Source organism: Octodon degus, unplaced genomic scaffold (genome assembly GCF_000260255.1).
Source record: "Octodon degus isolate 3935 unplaced genomic scaffold, OctDeg1.0 scaffold00009, whole genome shotgun sequence".
NCBI lineage: Eukaryota > Metazoa > Chordata > Mammalia > Rodentia > Octodontidae > Octodon > Octodon degus.
Genome location: NW_004524585.1, coordinates 11260906 through 11282955, shown reverse-complemented (window position 1 = coordinate 11282955; position 22050 = coordinate 11260906). Strand labels below are relative to the sequence as shown.

General features: G+C 46.2%; 1 protein-coding gene across 1 annotated transcript in view; it reads left to right on the top strand.

Moving 5' to 3' along the window:
• The first annotated feature begins 9159 nt into the window (after positions 1–9159).
• Lmod1 (leiomodin 1) overlaps positions 9160–22050 on the top strand; it is a 51553-nt gene continuing 38662 nt past the window's right edge. The window contains exon 1 of the mRNA XM_004625346.2: positions 9160–9620. Within this exon, the coding sequence (XP_004625403.1) occupies positions 9360–9620 (261 nt within the window). The 5' untranslated portion in view covers positions 9160–9359. The remainder of the gene's footprint in view (positions 9621–22050) is intronic.

Sequence of the window (22050 nt, the reverse complement as noted above, 5' to 3'; positions counted from 1 at the left end):
GGCGGGGCTGACCACGCCCAGGTCCTCGAGGCCCGCATATGGGCTGCGTGAGCGGGGAGCAGCCGGCGGACAAGATTAGCATTACCCAGGGTCCGAAATGAACCTGGCGTTATCCAGCAACTATCTGTAGCCCCCGGGTCTCCGACGCTTGTGGTCACAGCTCCTGGAAACGTAAAGGCTCAAAAATGTTGAGCTGCTTGTATCTACTTGCACTTGCTGCTGGCCGATCCTAGCCAATTTGGGGCCCTCGTTTTGAGGGACTTGAGTTTATAGCCTCTTCTGCGCTGTCCGCCCAAAGATCAGCAGGTGATGTGAGGGATATACTTCCCAGAGAAAAGGGACTAAAAGGATGGGAACCCATCTACCCCTTTTCAGAGCTAGCAAAACTCAATCATGCCCTGACTTCATGAAGAGAACTCTTCTCCTGCACCTGTTTTGTTTTGTTTTGGGACAGAGGCTTGCTATGTAGCCCAGGCTGGCCTAGAACTCACAGCAATCCTCCTGCCTCAGTCTCTTGAGTGTTGGGATGACAGGTGTTCGCTACCACGCCCGGCTCTCCATTGTGCACCTTCGTTTTTAAAATATGTGTAGTGGGCCAGGAGATGGCTCAGTGGAATAAGCTGTTCCCTGGCAAGTGCAAGGGCATGCGTTCAATCCCTAGTTCTGCTAAATAAATAAATTAAATAGATAAATTATATATATATATATATATATATATATATATATATGTTGTATTATGGAAAATTCAATGTAATGGATAATAGGAGACTGCAGTGAAGGGGAAGGTTTGCTCCAAACACTTGGAAATAATGTAGGCAGATGAATTGGGCCTCCAGAGCACGAAAGATTATCAGAGAAAGTGTCTTGTATGTGAGAAAAATAGTTAAGATGCATCATTTCATTTGGCTGTGTAAATTCAAGAAAGCCTGCTCAGTAGAATAAATGCTTCCCTGGCAAGTGCAAGGGCTTGAGTTCAATCCCTGGTTCCGCAAAAAAAGAAAAGAAAGAAAGAAAGAAAAGAAAAGAAAAAAAAAGCCCGTTTGGGATGTGTGACTGTAATTAAGGACAGTTTTATTAACTCTACAGGCTGACCAGAGGCTGCAGGAGAGGGGTGACCTGGAGCTCAGAAGGAGACTTAGCAAGAAGCCGATGTTCAGATAGCACCTAGACCCGATGCATAAATATTTCAGTAACTAAAGATTTGACCTCTTATGGGCATGGAGGGCAAGAATTTTTTTTCATATCTCACCAGGAGCCATGAAATATCCCTTAGCTCTAGATACCTTCTTGTGTGTCTTGAAGGATCTCTACGTAGTTGCTAAGGACTTCACACAGTTGGTGACAAATTGTATTAGTTCAGTTGACAGAGCAAGCACTTATTCCATATTCATTATACAATCTGATTCTACATCTATGACACCAGTTATTATTCCACATTTTCATCATTAGTCAAAACTCTTATTCCATATTTATTTAAGCAATCTTTTGATTATTATGTGGCTTCTGAGTAGGTTTCTATACAGGAGTGAATGCCCAGGCCTGTCCTCAGAACTACTCTTGTCTACCTGGCAGTTAATACTGATTTATGTGCCAGGCATGGTGGCACACCTGTAATTCCAGCACTCTGGAATTTTGGTCCTCATCTTGGTCCAAGAAGTTTATGTTTGTAATTCCAAAAATACATTATTGGAATCCCACCATGTTAATTCCAATCTACCACTTTCAGTGCAACACATGGTGAAAATAAAGACCCTAAAGCATATTTATAATTATGGGGAGCCAAGGGGTCCTATGTCCAGTCACAAAGATGGCTTTCTGGAACAAAGGCCTCATTCTAAGGCTAAACTCATTTTATTCAGTCATGAAGGAGGAGTGGCTTGAGGATGAATGACTGAGAATTGCAGGAAGTAGGTGAGCACTGTGAGCTGGGCTAGGGAGGAGGCCTGCACTTACCTTTGCGATATGCAGAGAGCAATCTGCATTATACTATTGAGATAATATCTAATGTTTTGGGGTCCAGTGCTTTAGCTCTGAAGTGTAATCTTTCAAGCCCCAGGAAGTCATAGCTTCCATTTCAAGGCTCGATCCCAGCTGACAGCGTGAAGCATTGGCTCTTCATCCTTTCTCGATCTGGCTTATATTAAAGAGCTGCACATGTGGATTATCAGAGAAACATGCATGCTGTCTTGACAGACTACCGTCAGCGCCTTGGCTAGACCAGTATGCATTGCTTAAAGCCAATTGAAGGGGTAAGGAAAACTCCAAGCCAGCTCTGTACATATCAATAAATGAAAATAGGGTCAGGCACAGCCAAAATGGAGACAACTGTTCTTCTTTCAAGGAGAGTCACCCAGGTGGTCCTCCACAGCACCAGGGAGGCCGAAACAGGAAGACTGCTGTAAGTTTGAAGCCACCCTGGGCTACAAAGTGAGTTTAAGGCCACCTTGAACTACATAACAAAACCCTGTCACAAAAAGACAAAAAAAAAAAAAAAAAAGCTTATACACCTGCCTCTTGTGAGCTTGGTTCCTTTGACTCAATCAGGAATAGTCAGAGTTCTCCAGAGGATGAGTAAATACTAGATATCTAGAGATAATGAAGAACTGACTCTTTTTTTTTTTTTTTTTTTTTTTTTCCAGAACTGGGGATTGAACTCAGGCCCTTGTGCTTGCCAGGGAGGCACTTATTCTACTGAGCCTTCTCCCTGGTCCATAACTGACTTATCTTAACTGTGGAGGTTGTGGAGTCCCATGATCTTCATCTGTGTGCTGGAGACCTAGGAAAAACGCTGTGTAAATTTATGCAAAGTCAAGGGCCAGCCAAATAGCTCAGCGTATTAAAGTGCCTGCTTAGGCAGAGCTCAGCAGCCAGAGTTCAATCCCTGGCATGCTGACGTGCTGTGCTGGCCCTGCCCCCAGGGTGTGCTGAGACAAAGATTGAGACTGGGCATGGTGGCACTCACCTGTAATCTCAGCTCTTGGGAGGCTGAAATCAGAAGAATCACTATGAGTCTGATCTACTTAGTGAGACCCTGTAGACCCTGTTCTAAAAACAATACAAAACCAGACAACAACAACAACAAAAAAGTCAAAGGCCCAAGAACTAGGGAGGCCAATGATGTAAATCTCAGTCTGAAGGCAAGAGAAGGTGAGATGAAGTGTTCCAGGCCAGTAGGGAAGCAGAGAGAGTGGGGAGAATTCTCTCTTCTCCACATTTTGTTCTGCACAGGCTCTCAGTGGTTGGGCACTGCCTGATCACATCAAGAGACAGTCTACTGAGTCCACTGGCTCAGGTGCTGTTTGTATCTGGAAACACCCTCACCAATAGAAAGTGTTTAATCTGGGCGCCCTGTGGCCTACTCCACTTGACATAAAATTAGCCCTCATAAAAAAAAAAATATATATATATTCGCCTTCATAGTGAGTTTATGTTTACACAGCTGACTCTCAAGGCTCCCCACATTCCTTACCCTAAAGGAGTGCGCCCCTCTGGTGGGAGCCCTGTTCATGTTGGCCAGCAGCATTCGCAGACTTCTCACCTCCTACTCTCTTAACTGCAGCAGGTAACAGGGCACTATGGACTGGGAAAGCCTGGGACTCAGGATTTGTTAGACACACGTGTTACTTCTCCCTCTAAATAACCATTTCTGCTGCACATCATGAGCTGGAGCTACTCAGGAGGCTGAGATGGGAAGAAGGAAAGTTTAAACCCAGTCAAGACAATTTAGCTGGGCGTGGTGGCGCACAACTATAAGCGCAGCACTTGGGAGGCTGAGGCAGGATTGCTGTGATTTCAAGGTTAGCCTGAGCTACACAGCAAAGCCTTGTCTAAAATAAAACAAAACAAGAAAATTTAGTGAGAATCTGTATCAAGGCAAAACTTTTTAAAGAGCTGGGAGGCAGCTCAATGGTGGAATGTTTGTCTGGCATGTGCGGACCCTAAGTTCAATCCCCCATCCTCCCACAGATACACATGTACACACACACACACACACACACACACACACACACACAACCCCCAATTTCCAGGGTGCTGAGTGAAGAAATGTTTGGAAGAAGAGACACACACTAATCTAGTGAGGTTTCCTTTGGTTTTTTTGTTTTGTTTGAGACTACATTTTGCTATGTAGCCTGGGCTTTCCTCAAACTCTCAGCCTTCCTGCCTCAGGCTTCCCAGTGCTGGAATTACAGGATGCACCACTGCACCTGGCCTGGTAGTGAGTCTTAAGCCAAAGAGACTTTGGTGGCTTTCACTGAAGGAATGTCAAAGGCACAGAGGAATAAAAGTCCTTGAGCCCATAGAGTGAGGGGCGCAGGATGTAGTGATTCAACACTGTAGGGCATAACTTACTGAAAGCTAGTGTTCTGATCCCAAACTAGGATTTTTGCTGGAACCACTTGTGGTCTAGGTACTGATGGGAACAGACATTTTCCAAATCTGCCCTTCTCAGCCCTACAGTACCTGTGAACCTAAAGACTCCAGGGGCCTGAAGAACCCCCATCTAGGAGGAGGACACAGGCCTTGAATGTGGCTCCACAACTCACAGTCCTGCCAGGTCCAAGTCACTGAGAAACTCAGGTTGCCCGAGATAAGCAAGACTGGGACTCCGCCAGCTCTGGGGCTTGGAGCTTGCCTGAGACTAGGGAGGGTGTCTCAGCCTGGCCCGGAGGAAGCTGGAAAGGTAATCTCTTACCTTTTTTCCTGTCCTGGCTGTCCTGTCAGGAGGACATCAGTCTGGCCTGTGTCTGTGCCAGACTCTCCCCTGCCTGCTTCTGCCTGCTCAGGAGTTCCAGGCCAGGCCAGGGACTGGTTTCCAGAGCCAGAGCCTGCTGCTTTTTTCTAGAGAAACCTCACAGCGCCTCAAAGATGAGAGTCAGTGTGACAGTTTCTGTCTTTTGTGGTCTCACACACTCTGGCCCTTTCTGCACAAGAATGTGTGTGTGTGTGTGTGTGTGTGTGTGTGTGTATGTGTACACATGTGTACAGCCATACAGAGGTCACATTTTTGGACGATGTTTGTTGTAATTCTGATATTGTTACACTGTTACACTTTGCTTGTATTATCTTATTTAACATACTACATAACACCATGACTGAATAGTTACTCTTTTCCCTTTAGTTTAATACATTTTTTTCCTCCAGTTTTGGGGATTAAGCTCAGGGCCTTGTGCATGTAATACAAGCACTATACCACTGAGCTACATCTCCAGCCCTCAGGTAAATACTGTTTTAACATCCTCATATTCCCTTTCTTATGGCTAGAGAGGTTAAATAACTTACCCAAGGTCAGAGGTTTCAGATTTGAGCCTGTGTCATTTGACTCCAGGGCCTATAGTCTTATCTGCTACCCTATACTGCCACCCTATATCCTTGAAAATGTGACTTGCCTGGGGTCATACAGCCCCTTGGAGAGCCACTAAATGTTAGCTAACCTGCTTCTGGGCCCTTATAGTCCTTTTCCCACCCCACTAAACATCTTCATGGGACTTGAAGCCTCTTTCCCTTTTATTCTCTCCCCATCTTTCCTTCTTTCTTCTTCCTTCCTTTCCTTTTTTTTTTCTTTCTTTTTGCAGTACCAGGGATTGAACTCAGGACCTTGTGCTTGCCAGGCAAGTGCTTATTCTACTGCGCTATCTCCCCGGCTTTCCCCATTTTTCTGGACCTAGCAATGCTAGCTTTTCTCAAGGATAGACCAAGCCAGAATCCCTGGTTCCACTGGCATGGTGGTGCACACCTGCAATCCCAGCACTCGGGAGACTGAGGCAGGAGGATTGCCATGAGTTTAAGGCCAGGCTGGGCTATACATAAGCAAGTTCAAGGGCATCCTCTACCACATAGCAAGACCCTGTCTCAAAAGCAAACAGACCAACAAGCAAATTCATGTGATTTCTACTAGGCTTTCAATGATTTCTTATGTCTCTTTGCCTAACAGTAGAACCATTTTCCCCTCAATAAATAGTACAGTTTAAAGAGAAGAACAATGTTGTAATTATTTTCATATCCCTCTCCCCATGGTACCTGGCAGAGTAAAATATGTATATATATATACACACATATATATATTAGCAATATATATTAGTTTCTGAATATATATTTCTGAGTAAATACTTGAATGAGCAGATGGGTAAGAACCAGGTGAGAAGATGTGTGTGTGTGTGTGCGCGCGCACGCGCGTGTGTGCACACACAGGTACATTTTGAAGGAAACAGACAAAAATGAACAGGAACAGTAGGCTGGAAAGAAAACCACCCAGGCTAAGAGTAAGTGTAAATAATTATAGTAACTGCTAATAAGTATATCAGTCAATTTATATATGTTCACCTTATATCAAGTCAGTGTTTTCATGCGTGTGACAACTTAATGTTCACAATAATCCTACAAGGTGGGTACAGGTGTTGTTCTCATTTTACAGATAAGAAACACGAGGCTGGGGAGATACCTCAGCGGCGTAAGTGCCTGCCTGGCAGGCACAAGGTCCTAAGTTTGATCCCCAAAACAACTAGATAGGAGGAAAAGCCAATTCTCCTAAAGTCACATGGACAGTAAGCAGCACCACTGCAGCCAAGATGGCCTGCTGGCCTCCAGAGCTCAGCCCCCACCTGTGCAGCCACGCTGCGATCCAGCCTCCTCTGCTGTATTTACCTAGAGCCCTTGTACTTCTTGTTTAGGGAAATTTTTAAATATTCAATTATGTAATAGATTGCTTGAAGTTATTAGTTTAATAACCTCCAAAATGGCAGGGACCACACAGGTTTGTATCTTTAATCACATGTCTAGCCCTCAATAGTTCCTGACACATCATAGGTACTCAGTAAATATCTGCTTACTGATTGACCAACATATAATGACTGACTCTTAAGAATGAACAGGAGGGGTGCCGGGGAGATGGCTCAGTAGGATAAGTGCTTGCCTGGCAAGTGCAAGGGCCTGAGTTCAAACCCCGGTTCTGAAAAAAAAAAAAAAAGAATGAACCAGGAGCCAGACATGGTGGCCCTCCTGCTTCAGCCTCCCCAGTGCAGGGGCCATAGGCATATGCCACCACACCTGAGACCTAGTTCACTTTTAAGAACCAGTGATCGGTGGCTGGTGAGATGGCTCAGTGGTCTAAAGCACCTACTTAGAACAAGCTAAACTAAGCAAAACACAGGGACCGTGGTTCAATCCCCCAGCACCACATGCCAGCCAGCCCCGCCCCCTGGTGGGCTGAGCTGGCCACACACACACACAATAAATAAATAAATATTAAAAAAAAAAAAAAGAACCAGTGATCATGTGTGGGTCAACAATAAACATATATTTATTAAGTACCTATGATGTGTTGGGAACTGTTGAAAGCCCAGCACTTGAGAGGTTGGTGGAGGTGGGTGCTGTGAGTTCGAGGCAGCTTGGGCTATGTAATGAGACCTTGTTTCAAATAAACAAAAACAATTAATAAATAGAATGATTTGTTCTAATGATGTTTGTAAATAGGATCTCAAGTCTGCATCTTGTACAGCAATTAACCACTAAGAAGAATGTATGCAATGTGTTAGTTGTTGAAACTGTCCTACCGATTTGATTTGAAACAGTCTCATTGCTATCTGTTTATCAATAAAACTATGAAAAAAAAAAAAGAAAAGAAAAACCAAGTCCCAGCATCTGGGAGGCTGAGGCAGGAGGATTGTTGTGAGTTTGAGACCAGCCTAGGCTACAAAGTGAGCTCAAGGCCAGCCTAAACTGCATAGTGAGACCTGTTTCAAAAAAGATAGCAAACAAAAAACTAAGATGGCAGATGTGGTGGCACACATCTGTAATTGAAGCACTAGAAGGCTGAAGCAGGAGGATTACAGTGAGTTTGAGGACAGCCTCAACTACATGGTGAGACCCTGTCTCAAAAAACAAGCAAACAAACAACCTCCCAGGGTTCCCTAACCCCTGCTCCCATCTGTCCTCTCTGGTCTTCCCACCTCACTTTTGTTCTCCAATCCCACCAGTCAAAACCATGCCCCACCTCAGCCTCAACCTAAAGCTGGACTTGTGTGCATTAAATGCCATGGCCAAGTTTTAGTCCCAGATGATCCCTGGACTCAGCAGATGCTGATCAAGTGACTGGCTCTCTCTGGCTTGGGATGGAAAGATGCCAGGAAAGATCGAAGCATCTACCCTGATGGGTTACACCAGGGCGTCTGGAAGGGATTTTATGGCAAAGAGGGAGGGGAGCAGGAGATTGAATGTCACTGTGACTTGTACAGGGCAGCATGATGGACGAGCAGCGAAAAGCCCTTCTATGAAACATGCCAGACCTGTTGCAATAGTATATGTCCCAAAGGCCCAGCACTGTGTTTCCCCAAAGACAGACTAAATGGTGCTCTGGACTTTGGCGTGGGTGGCGACCCCACAGCTCTTCCCCAATGCTCCCAGGGGAGGCCTAGCTGGAAGAAGCCCAGGGGAAGAGGGAGTGCATGAGAACCGAGGGAGGTTGGGATCCAAGAGCCTTGGGGCCTTCCGAAATTTATAGCCTTTAAGACTTTCCTGCCTACTGCAGAGCCTTCACTCTTCCTGAACAGCTTTATAGGTTGCAGCGCTCTCTCTCTCTCTCTCTCTCTCTCTCTCTCTCTCTCTCTCTCTCCCTCCTTCCCCCCTCCTCCCCTCTCTCCGGAGTCTCCAATGCTTAGCATTCACACTGCCCTTGGCACAGGAGGACAGGTAGGTGGGAAGACTGGAGGATCAGCCCCTCGTCTTGAGCTGAGTGCCTTCCGTAGGGCTGGAAGCCCAGGCATCCCCCGGCACATTACCAAATACAGTAGAAAGAAGTCAATGAACAATGCACTGACCACAGTGCATCCACCCGGTGACAGAAAAAGTAAACTGTGCTTGAACGGGCATGCCTTGGGCTGGCTAGTTCACGGTCCCCATGGCCTGGTCCTGCTTTCCTGGCTGTCTGAGACCGTAGTAGGCTTCTGCCAGCCCCTGCATTTTTGTATCTTTTTCTCATTGCGTAGCCCCCTTGTCTTTAAAAGGCTAAACTGTTCTGTACTAAATTTGGTCACGCAGCGCTCCAAGATTCCCTGGAATGTCCTCAAGTTTCAAACAGCTCTGACAGTGAGGCAGGCCCGCCCCCCTGCACAGGGATTGGCTTCTCCTTTCCGGGCTGGGCAGCTGTCCTGGCTTATTGGTCACCGCTTCTACCAGGCAAGGCTCACCAGCCTTGGGCTGCAGTGTGGCTGCTGTAACCATCACTGAGACCTGTGGCAGCACAGGCAGGGCCAGGAAGCTGCAGTCCTCAATCCACTGGGGTTCCCTCACAAGCCACTCTGCAGTCTGCTCAGCTCCTGTCCTGTCCCACTGTCCCACAAGAGCCGCAGCTCATCCTTGCCAAGATGTCCAAGGTAGCCAAGTACCGCCGGCAGGTGAGCGAGGACCCTGACATTGACAGTCTGCTGTCCACCCTGTCTCCTGAAGAAATGGAAGAGCTGGAGAAGGAGCTGGACGTGGTGGACCCAGATGGGAGCATTCCTGTGGGCCTGCGGCAGAGGAACCAGACAGACAGACAGTCCACGGGCCTGTACAACCGGGAAGCCATGCTCAACTTCTGTGAGAAGGAGACCAAGAAACTGATCCAGAGGGAGATGTCTGTGGACGTGAGTGATGCTCAGGGGTTGGCAGTGGGCTGCTTCCATGACTAAAGTGTTTCTTGCCTTAGGAGAACACTTCTCATTGGTGAGAGGTTGAGTGCTTCGGGACTTGTTATTAGCCATTAAATCAACTAATGTGTTTGCTCTTGCTCCTCCTTTCTGCTCTATAAGCAAAACCTGGATGCTACACAGTAGTACAGCATCCCACAAGGTCAGAGAGGTCCACCAGTGGACGGGAAGCTGGGCAGTGTCCATGAAGCACTCCTTGGCAAGTGGACTCCATCCTGATCCCTCGCCTTCTGTCTTGTCTGTTAAATTCGTCCATCCTGTAGTGGGGAGGGGCAAGAGGAGAGAATGACGCTGGCCCCGGGGTGGGGGCTAAACCCTTCTTAGGGCAGAAGGATTCGCTTCCCACTGAGCTCAGTGGCATCTCATGGCACACAGAGCACTTGGAGGAGCTCGGGCAGGGAGATGGGCTTCCCAAAGCAACAGGAGAACACCCAGTGTCTGCGGGCTGGATCATGTTTCTACCTGAGCTGCCGTGTTGTTTCCAGGAAAAGTGAAGTCTTTTTTTCTGCCTTTCCTTTTTCTCTCCCCCTTTCGTCCTTTTGCATGCTATAGTAGATGCTCTTATGGAGTAACTCCCCACTTGGCATTAAGTCACGTACAAACTCCCAAGGCCACTTTGCTAGGGATGGATAGATTCCAGCAGGAAATGACCGAGAAGAGAACATGGGGGTGTTCCGAGGCATTGGCCCACATGAGGATGGGCTGAAGCCAAGCTGCTTTCTGTTCTCCTGGGTGGGCATGTTTGAGCTTCCTCTGTACAAACCAAACCAGCCTCTGCTCAAGTGTGACTTTGTGGGGTTCCATTGTCCAGGGGAAGGTGTCCAGCAGACAAACTATTTTAAGTCTTTGTTGTCATTCACAGCCATGTCCCTTGTACAGTAGCCATTGTTTGTGAATTCTCACAAGAAAAAGCTTATAGCCTCAGTTCTCATCCTTTGTTGCACTGCTATGGAAACTGGGGCACTGAACTTCTGAGGGCATGTTCCTTCTCACAAAGGACAGAAGACAGGAATGCAATCAACTGAGGCTTCTGTGGACAGTGGACCGCGTGGGTAGGAAGGTGACCACGGGTCAGGTCATGCTGGTGGACAGGGCCCTGAGTTCGTAAGTCCTTGAACGTAGGGAGGGGATGGGAAGGAGGGAGAGGAGGGTCCAGGCACAAGGGTCTACCTGTCTCCACCCCCTTTAAGGCTTTTCCAAGAAGTGGGGAGAATGTGGGGAGCCAGGGCCTCAGGAACTACTGTTCTATGGGCAAAGTAGTTGCTCTGGTACATTTATGATAGTGATCAGTAAAGACCAAGACTTTTATGGGGAAAAAATGAGGGGCCCTATTATGAGGGTCTGGCAGCTCAGAGTAACTATCAGGTGACATAGAAAGAAATGAAATGCAATCAAATGCCTCTGCACTGCTGACACCCTCAGGCCCGACCCTACATGTTCTGACCCCATGGTTGCCTTGTGTTTGGGGCTTTTTTTTTTTTTTTTTTTTTTTTTTTTTTTTTTTTTGTTTTTTTTTTTTTTTTTTTTTTTTTTTTGTGGAACCGGGGATTGAACTCAGGCCCTTGGGCTTGCCTGGGAAACACTTATTCTACTGAGCCATCTCCCCAGTCCTCATGTCCAGGGCTTCTGAAGGCTGAAGTGAAATGGCACTTTTTCATTTCCTTGAGGTGCTAGGATCAAGGCCAGGGCCTTGGGCATGCTAGGCCAGTGCTTTGCCACTGAGCTATGGCCCCGGCCCTCCACCAAGCGCTCAGTCACAGAGCAGAGAGGCTGGTGACTCTCAGGCTCCCAAAACTTTCATTCTCCAGCTTTTCTTCTCTGCCTTTCAAGACTGCCTGCCTCTCCTCTCCTCTCCTCTCCTCCTTCTCCTTCCATGTCCACATTGGTTCTGCAGACACAGCCCAAGTAAGGGAAATGAGGTAAGGTGTGGGTGTGTGAGGGACATGTACCCTCAGAGTAAGGAACCACTGGGGACCATTTTCCCTCATGGAGACAGCTCTTCCCATCCACTACGCCTGCTCCAGCCGTCCACAGGCCTATGCTGTCATGGAGGCTGCCCGGAGTTTGGGGTTTATCCTGAGCAGTGGGCAGAAGCCATCTCTGTAAATCTTGGAGGATGGAAATGAACCCAGAGAGTGGGCTCTGTTGCACCATTAGCAAAATTGTGGGTGACAGGTCAAGGACTTGAATTATTAAGACCCACTGTGAGTACAGCATCTCTTGCTGTAGCTAAGTCATGAGGGCATCAGTCCCCAACTCATGGAGTTGTTGTGGAAGTAAATGGGCCCATGTAGAAAGCATGGGGCCCTCGCCAGGAGCATGGCATCTAATAAGCCCTCCATGGGCAGGTGCCATGGACTCATGAATTCATTTGAGTCTAGGACCCCAGAAATTGGTGACATGAGCTAAAGCAAATCTCTGTTCTTCCCAGCCTGCACCTTCCCTCGGTCCCCCGGGGTCTGGGAAGCCACCCCTGCCCATGAGTTAGTGGTCACAGCAAGTGAGCAAAGCCGAGGTGCTCAGTGCCCCATAGAACAGTGGCAGTGGCTCCCACTGTACCTTCCTGTACCTCGCTGCCGCTTGTGATCCCCCCACTCCCATGGCACTTCCTGTATGTCCTGCTCCTGGGCACCGACACCCCCAGGAGGCCTCCTAATGCAGCCACCTGTCTGAGCATTCCAGCCCTAGTCAACCCTCGAGACACCCCTTTTTCTTTGGTGCTGGTGATGGAATGCAGGGCCCTGAGCAAGTTAGGCAGGTGCTCTGTCTCAGAGCTGCACACCCTCAGCTGTTCCCCTTTGGTTTTCCTCCGCTTTCCTAGGCGGTTCTCTTACCCGCCTGTGTGATACTGGAAGACAAGTGCTAAAAAAAAAAGTCCTGGCACAAAGAAACACACACACACACACACACACACACACGTTTGTTGCCTGAATGCTCAGGGGCCTGGGATTTGTTTGGAGGAGGGGTTTGGCAGCACTGACCTGGACTCTGCCTCCCTTTAAAGGGGCAGGTGCTGCAGCAAAGCCTTGCGCCCAGGTCCCCTGGGATTTCTCCTTCAGCCCAAGTGGAAGATTGAACCCCCAGGGAAAGTATAGCCTGAGGCTCAGTGAAGCACCGCCAGTCTTAGGCTCAGGTTTCAGGAACCAGACTCTGGCCGGTCCACTGACTGTATGTTCTCTTTCTTTCCCAAGAGGGAAAAATCCCCTCCCACTGCTGCCCCTTCCATCTCCCTGGGGCAGTGGGCTACCGTTAGCGCCTGCAGGCAGTCTTAGCACCTGCGGGCAGCCGGGGCAGGGGCTGCTGAGCTTGGGGGAGGGAGCTTTCTTAGCTTCTCCCTAGGGGTGAATTCGAGAAGCAAACCTGAAGCACCCCACCAGGAGCCTGAGCGGCTGCAGCAGCCATCTCTACTAGTCCCTAGTGTCCCAGCAGGGGTGGGAGACCCAAGGCAGAGAGGGCCTGAGCCAGAGCTGGGTCCTAACCCTCAGAATGCCCTTTGCAGACGGGGCTGCGCTGCGGGTCGGGAGCACACCAGGCAGCATGGCTCCCTGCTTAAGGAGATTAACCCCAACTGATACATACCCAAAATAGCCCTGGAGGCCAGGGCAGAGAGGGCAGGAGAGGTGATGGGGGCCTGTTGACCCCAGGAGGCAAGAGCAGGCGTCCAGAGAGAGCTGGACAGGTGTAAAATCTCTCTGCCTCCATCCAGAATGCAGATAAGCAACTGACTGCTCTTAAACTAGATGATAGGATCTGCAGGTATTTGTCTCCAGTACTATTGCAACTCATATAACTGGGTTCTCTCCTCTCTCCTCTCTCCTTTCTCTTCTCTCTCTTCTCTTTCCTCTCTCCTCTCTCCTCCCCCCTTTGTATTTAAAGAGTTTGGGGCAAGTGGGACATAGGTGGCAGCTGCCACGTGCAGCATGGCCCCTGAGTGCCACTGGCCTTCTCATCCTTGGGACAGTAGGTATGAGTGTGGCTAAGGACAGGCCAGTGGGGGCCCTGAGATGGACAGGACTAAGGAGAATTTGTAAGAATAAAATGGGTCATCAGGGCCAGGGAGATAGCTCAGTGGCCTAAGCGTCGGCTTGGCAAGTGCAAGGTCCTGAGTTCAATCCCTGGTACAGAAAAAAAAACTCATCAGGGAGAGGGGGAAGGAGATGATTCCAAGGTGGCCCTGACTGACTGACTGACTGACTGACTGACTGACTGATGGAGGGGAGGCTGCTACCTGCACAATGGGAGGCTGGAGGCTTCAGGCTGAGGGAGGGGGTTCACTGTGGGCAGCAAGGAGAGGGCACAGTCCTAGCCTTACCTATCTGACATGGTTATTGGGTCCTCCCATGGGCCCAGAGTGGACAGAACCTTGCATGAAGTGCCCCAGGAGAAAGATGGGACCTACACCGTGTACATGTGTGTGTGTGTGTGTTGTGTGTGTGTGTGTGTGTGTGTGTGTGTGTGTATATATGTGACAGCAGGAACATCAACAAAGCACAGTGAAGAGGGAGAGGTTGAGCTGTTATATGCGTGCCTGCCAAATTGGAGAAACAGGAATTTCCGCACCTTTCACACACAGGCCTTTCCTTGGGCTGCTTTGTGTTTATTAGACTATGCTGGGCATAATCAGCAGAGAAGAGGTCTGGACCCAGAGTGTCGGTTCCCTTTGGCGACACAGAAGGCCCATAGGTGTTTGGCATCAGGCCGGGGTTTGAGTTAAGCTTTTGCCTCTTGCTGATCCAGCAAACTTGTGCAGCTTTTGCGAGAAGGAAGAACGTTAACTGTGGCGAGCCCTGTTGGTGCCAGCGGCATTGTAAGTCCCCTCTCCTCAGCAGAGCTTCTGGAGGGCCCATTTCCCGTCCGAAGCGAATGCAAAACCAACTTGGAACAAGCCAAGGAGATTGGCAGAAGGCTGGCTGCAAGTTTGAGGCCAGCCTGGGCAGTTTAGCGAGACGGCATCTCAAAATAAGTTTTAAAAGGCTTAGAATGGAACTCAGGTTTCAGTTCCCAGTACTGGGGAAAAGGGGTTTTGGCACTGAAGGGTTTTTGTGAGGAGTAAATAAAACAAGATACTAAAAGTCTTCAGCACATGAGTGGAGTGAGAATTTGCTCATGCTAAATTCTTCGGGCTTTATACCTGTATATGGCAAATCAACATTTTCATCTTTCATGAGGTTAAAAAAAATACTGTCAGGGGCCGGGGAGTTAGCCCAGTAGAAGTTCTTGCCTGGCAAGCGCAGGGTCCTGAGTTCAATCCCAAGTACCACCAAAAAAAAAAAAAAAAAAAAAAAAAATACTGTCAGTTGGAGTGAAAGACTGACAGAAATAGGAAGGGACGCAGGGAGGAAGGAAAAGGAGCTCATTTTAAGGAAGAAGGCAAAGCTTGATTAATTACCCACTTCCTGGCTCAGGGGCCTCATGTTTTTTAAATTTCTGCTTAATTTCTTTTAGACTCGAGGGTTAAGGGCCCCAAAACATGGCAGAGGAAAGGGAGACTTGTGGGAGGTTGTAGCGCTGGAGAATTCTCCTTGTCTGCAACCTTCTGCTGGAGCATAATCTCAGAAAAGCCAAGCCTGCTTTGGGAGAATTGGACTTCAGCTCTGTCGGGGTCGCTGCAGAAACCCTAAGCCAGGTCGTCAGGACACTGTTTACAAACAGCTAGGAATAGAAAGGCCTCCTACCCTCCACCCTCCACCCCCTCCTGCCCTCACCTGCCTCCCGTGACCAGGGGCCACAGGCCGATCTTCCAGGGGCGAGCGGGGGAGGGGCTCTTGAGACCAGCAGACGGAGGTGCAGTGTCCAAAAGGCAGAACTTCCAGTGAAGCTCTGGGTGCGCCTGGCACTGAGTCCAAGGCTTAGAAGAGCCATTTCTGAGGTCAAGCAGATCTGGATTCCGCTCTTCCTTTGCGGGTTGTTGGCTGCATGACCTGAATAAGTTATCTTTCTAAAGCTGAGTCCCCCTCTCTATAAAATGAAAATTGCACTACCTTGTTACAGGATTGTTTGAGGTTTAAACCAAATGATCTATCTACGGCACCCACCCATGTGCTGGGTTGAAAACCCAGTACTAAGGGCCCACGAGCGATTGCTGTTCCCTTTCTTCCACTCCCGTTTATTCTGCTTGCATTCCTCCTCCTCCTCTTCTTTCTCCTCCCCTTTTGTGGTGCTGCAGATTGAGTCTAGGCCATTAAGCATGCTAGGCATAGATGCTCTACCATGGAGCTGCACCCCAAGATCATCATTCTTTTATGCACAGCATTCATAATAATACTATAATCTTGTATTATATATGTGCACCCATGTTTATAGTAGCACAGTGTGTAATAGCTAAATCTCGGAAACAACCCAAATAAATACCCATTAACCAAGGAATGGATAAAAAAAGTGGGGTTTTTATACAGTGGAGTACTACTCAGCCATAAAAAGGATCAACTTGAGACATTTCTAGCTAAATGGATGCACCTTGAGAGCATACTCTTTAGTGAACTAATCAGACACACTGTGTAAATATTGCATCGGCCCTCTGGAGTGAGAAACTGAAAAGTAAATAAGGACCAATATGTACAATAGACCCTGTGAAATAAGAAGGTTTTCTTTTTTTCTTTCTTTCTCTTTTATTTCTTCCTTTTTTGAGACAGAGTCTCACTATGCAGTTCAGGCTGGCCTTGAGCTCACTTTGTAGTCCAGGCTGGTCTCAAACTCTCAACAATCCTCCTGCCTCAGCCTCCTGAGTGCTGGGATTACAGGCATGTGCCACCACGCCCAGCTGCAAGACATTGTTAGAAAGAGGAAACAGAGAGGGGGAAAGGGAAAAGGACGAAAGGAAAATAAAAACAATAAAAGAAGGATAAAATAGAAGAAACACTTTGTAAATCAGAGGAAAAAGAGTTGAAGGGAGAAGAGGGGACTGGGAAAAAAGAGAGATCAAGATATATCATATACTCCCTCTGATGAATATGATCATTCTGGATGCCTAAATTGTACCCATAAGCTTAATTTTTTTAAAGACCTTGAGTTCGCTATGTAGCTCAGGCTGGCCTCAAATTCATGGTCATCCTCCTGCCTCAGCCTCCTGAGTGCTAGGATTATAGACATGCACCACCATCCCCAGCCTGCAAAATAAATCGAGAAAAAATAATGTTTTGCATTTACAAAGAGGAAGACTCCTCCACTGAATCATTAATGCTCCAACCACAGCATTCAGTGAGCTGCTACTGGATTAGGGGCTAAATGCCAGGGTGAAGCAGTGGTAAGAGAGTTGAGGTCCTTGTCTCCATGGAGATCCTACCTATTCTAGGTGAAACAAACAGTGCATTACATACACGCATAGATGACACATAGCATAAAGATGCATAACGTGTTATGAAAAGTAGTATCATTTAGGCAAAGAGCTTATGACTGACCCTACTGGTGGGGAACCATTTCCAACAGGCAGTCAAGGTCTTCGTTGCTTAGAGAGGTGACATTTGAGTAGAGCTTGGAACAGAGCCAGCCATGGGTAGTCCTAGGAAAGAGCTTTCCAGGGAGAGGGACAGCCACACGGAAGCCCTGGGTGGGTGGTTTAGTGTCAGAGGAATAGCCAGGACTGTGTACACAGGAGGGGAGTGTAGTGGGCATGGCAGGAGCTGAGGACCCAGCAGGAAGCAGTGTCAGGACGGAGCAGGGCTTCTGAGTGCAGCAGAGTTCAGAGGGATTTTGTTTTTCTCCTCTACTAGAGATGAAACCAGGGCCAGGCAAGTCCTCTACCACTGATCTCCATTCCCAGCCTGCAGTAGGGATATTTGCTCCATGTGTAGGGCAAACTCACAGGGGAGCAGGGGTTGAATCAGAGCTGGACAAATGTGGGCTTCAGAAAGGGCCCTTCTGACAGCTTTCAGATAAACAGGCTGTAGGACTGGGGCAAAGAGGCAAAAGGAGACCCAGTTAGAAAGTGTCCCAGTCACTTAGGAAAGGTCTTGAGGATGGTCTAATGGGACGTGTGTGGTTAAGGAAATATTTTAAAGGTAGCACAGAAGGACTGGCTGACGTATAAGGGAAAGAGAGGAGTCAGGAGCCCCAGTCCTACCTGAGTTGTTGGGTGACTGATGTGATTTGCTGAGACGGCACATACCAGAAAGAAAGAGAAACATGTTGAGTTCATTGTATTTGTTAGACCCCTCCCCAAGTGGAATATTGGGTTGATGGTGCTATATAAGTCTGGGACTCAGTAAAAAGGTGGGGCAGGAAATTAAATTTGACAGTCATTTGTGTTTAGATATTTAAAGCCATCAATGTGAGATGTGGATTAAGAAGAGCAAAAGGGGGCTGAGGAGATAGCTCAGTGGAATAAGTGCTTGCCTGGCAAGCACCAAGGTCCTGAGTTCGATCCCTGGTACCACCAAAAAAAAAAAAAAAAAAAGCAGAAGGGATCAGGGCCTGGTGGTGCACACCTGAAATCCTAGCACTGGGAAGGCTGAGGCAGGATGATTACAGTGACTTCAAGGCCAGCATGGGCTACATAGTGAGACCCTATCTTTAAAAAAAGTGCAAAAGGCCAAGCACTCAGCTCTTCCTAGTCCCAACATTTGGATAGCTCAGTGGCATAAGAAACTGCCTACCAAGCACAAGGTCCTGAGTTCAGTTCCCATAACCACTACAACAACAAAAAAGATACTCTGGAAGAGAAGCAGGAAGTGAATGGACTGTGAAGTAAGAGAAAATTCAGTGGTTTCACAAAATCAAATGAAGAAAGAGTTTCAAGGAAGAGGGAGTCCACTTTTAAAAAAATTTTCATTTTTGTTATAAATACTTATAGTGCATAATGATTACTTCCATTGTGGAATGTTGGTACTTGTGCATAACACATCTTAGTTCTTTTGACATCCAACTTCCCCTCCCTTACTTCCTCATCCCTCTAGATGTTGTCCCCTTCTCATTTGCAAAATATCTAACCCCCTGTTTTCTGTTACCTATCTTACTTTGCTTTTAACTGATTTATGCTTTGGGTTTCTCATATAAGAGAACACGCAATATTCAAGCTTGTGAGTCTGATTTATTCCATTTGATGTTATGGTCTTAAGGTGCATCCACTTGCCCACAAATGACTCAGGTTTGTCTTTCTTTGTGGAAGAGTAATACTCCATGGTACATAAATACCACATCTTCTTTAGCCATTTATCTGTCATGGACATGTGGTCCGCTTCCAGGATATAGCTATTAGGAGCTATGCTGCTATAAACATGGGCGAGCCCGTGTCAATACAACACGACACCCTTAACTCTACTGAGAAGATATCTAGAAGGGAAATAGCTGAGGTGAATGGAATTTCTAATTTTAGTTTTTGAGGACTCCATAGTGATTTCCATTGTGATTGTACTGTTTATATTCCCACCAACAGTGTAGAAGCCTTCTGTTTTCCCTGCAGTCTCACCAACATTGGTTGTTTTTTGAATTCTTGATGGTAGCTGTTCTCTCTAGAGTGAGATGGAATTTCCGTATTGTTTTAATTTGTATTTCTCTAATGGCCAAAGACATTGAATACTTTTTCGTGTACTGATTAGCCATTTGTACTTTTTCTTCTGAGAAATGTCTTCTCACTTCAGGTACCCACTGTTTTTCAACAGGGTCTTTTATTTAGAAAGGTCAATCTTTTTTGAGTTCTTTAGGTAGTCTAGATATTAGTCCTCTTCTAGGAATAACTGCCATTTTTTTCCCATTCTGTAGGTTGCTCTTCACTCTGTTGGCTGTTCCCTTTACTGTACAGAAGCTTCTTAACTTGACATACTTCCATTTGTTGATTCTTGATGTTATTTCCTGTGCGGTTGGGTTTCTGTTCAGACAGTCCTTCCCTAAGTTGTCAAGAGTTTTACCTATTTTTTTTTTTTTTTATCATCCAGCAGATTGTTTCTATCTCAATATTTAGAATTTTTAGGTCTGTTTTTGTTTTATTTTAGTACATGGTAAAGATATGGATCGAGATGCAGTCTTTTACATATACAGCCAGTTTTCCCAGTATCATTTATTAATGAAGCCATATCTTTTCCAATATATGTTTTTGACCTTTTCACCAAAGATCAGACAACCAGGGATGTTTCTGCATCCTCCATTCTGTTCCACTGACCCGCATGTCTGTTTTTGTGCTAGGACCATGCTCACTCTTTCTTTCCTTTTCTTTCTTTCTTTCTTTCTTTCTTTCTTTCTTTCTTTCTTTCTTTCTTTCTTTCTTTCTTTCTTTCTTCCTTCCTTCCTTCCTTTCTTTCTTTCTTTCTTTCTTCCTTCCTTTCTTTCTTTCTTTCTTTCTTTCTTTCTTTCTTTCTTTCTTTCTTTCGTAACCATTGTGGCTTTGTAATATATATTGAAATGTTGGATTGTGATGGCTTCTGCTCTTCTCCTGTTTCCCAGTGTTGCTTTTGCTATTTTGAGTCTCTTCTGGTTCTATATGATTTTTTTTTTGGGGGGGGGCGGTGGGAATCGAACTACAGATCTTGTACTTGCCAGGCAGGCACTGTGCTGCTGAGCTGTACTCTTAGCCTTCCATATGAATTTTAAGATTGTTTTCCCTAATTCTGTGAAGAATGGTATAAGTTTTTTGTTTGTTTGTTTGTTTGTTTTTTAAAGTTGGGCTTGCATTAAATCTATATATCGGTTTTGGAAGTATAGCCACTTTCACTGTACAGGTTCTGCCTATACAAGAACAGGAGATATCTTTTTGTTTTCTAATATCCTCTTCGATCTTCTTTTTCAGACTACTATAGCTTTTGTTTCATTTTTGCTTCCTTGTTTAGGCTAATGAAGAAACATCCCCAGCCATATGGTCTTTGGTGAAAAAGTAAAAAACATATGTTGGATAAAAGGTAGCTTCATTAACAAATGATACTGGGAAAATTGGCTATGTATGTAGAAGATTGCATCTCGATCCATATCTTTACCATGTCCTAAAATAAAACAAAAATAGACTTACAATTCTAAATGTTGGGCTGGCCAAATAGCTCAGTGGATTAAAGTACCTGAAAGCAGGCTCAGGGGTCGGGAGTTCCATCCCTGGGCCTCTGTGCCAGCCCCGCTCCGGGGGCGTGCTGAGATGGCGATTGAGATGGGGCATGGTGGTGCGCACCTGTAATCCCAGGTCTTGGGAGGCTGTAAACAGGTGGATCGCTACAAGTCTGATCTAGTAGTGAGACCCTGAACACCTTTTAGGCCCTTTCCTAAAATACAGGGGGAAAAAATCTAAATATTAAAACAGAAACAATCTTCGGGGGGCCCAGCCCTAGCTCAGTTCTTTAAGTGGCTGCTTCCACAATGCTGGCAGCCTCAGTTTGCTGTAGTTCGATCTCCACAACACTCCAGCCATGCAAAAGTGCCCTGAAGGCATTCAAGGAACAAAACACACACACACACACACAAAAAAAAAATCCTTATTAAGAAGAATATATGCAGTGTATTATTTGTTGAAACTGTCCTTCTGATATGATTTGAAACTGTCTCATTGCTATCTGTTTGTCAATAAAACTTTGGAAAAAAAATAAAGATAATAAAATGACAAAAAAAAAAAAAAGAAACAATCTTCTGAAAGATTAAAAAATAGGTAAAACTCTTGACAACATAGAGAAGGACTTTCTGAACAGAACCCCCTAAGTGCACAGCAAATAACATCAAGAATAAACAAATGGAATTATGTCAAATTAAAAGGCTTCTGTATGGTAAATATTTGACTTGCTTGTTTGATTGTTTTGCTTTGTTTGTTTGTTTAGGCAGTGTCTCACTATTAGCGCAGGCTGGCCTCAAACTTGAAGTGATCCTCCTGCCTCAGTCTCCCTAGTGCTGGGATTACAGGCATTACCTGGCCCAGCATTTGATATTTCTTGAAGCCATTGTAAATGGTGTTTTCCTCATTTCTCTCTCAGAGAATTTATTATTGGTGCACAGGAACACTATTAACTTTTATGTGTTGACTTAATACCTTGCAATCTTGCTGAATTGTTTATTAGTTCTAGGAGATTTTTGGTGGAGTTTTGGGGTCTTTTATTTCTTTCTTTTGCTTGATTTCTCTAGAATAGTGTTGAGTACTACACTGAACAAAAGTGGTGATAGTGGACATCCTTCTCTTGTTCCTTTAGATTTCCTTTCTTTCTTTCTTTCTTTCTTTCTTTCTTTCTTTCTTTCTTTTTTTCTTTCTTTCTTTCTTCCTTTCTTTCTTCCTTTCTGCAGTACTGGGGATTGAACTCAGGACGCTGTGCTTGCCAGGCAAGCACTTATTCTACTGAGCTATCTCCCTGGCCCTCCTTTAGACTTCAGCAGAAAAACTTCTTCTTCTTCTTCTTCTTCTTCTTCTTCTTCTTCTTCTTCTTCTTCTTCTTCTTCTTCTTCTTCTTCTTTTCTTCTTCTTCTTTTTTTT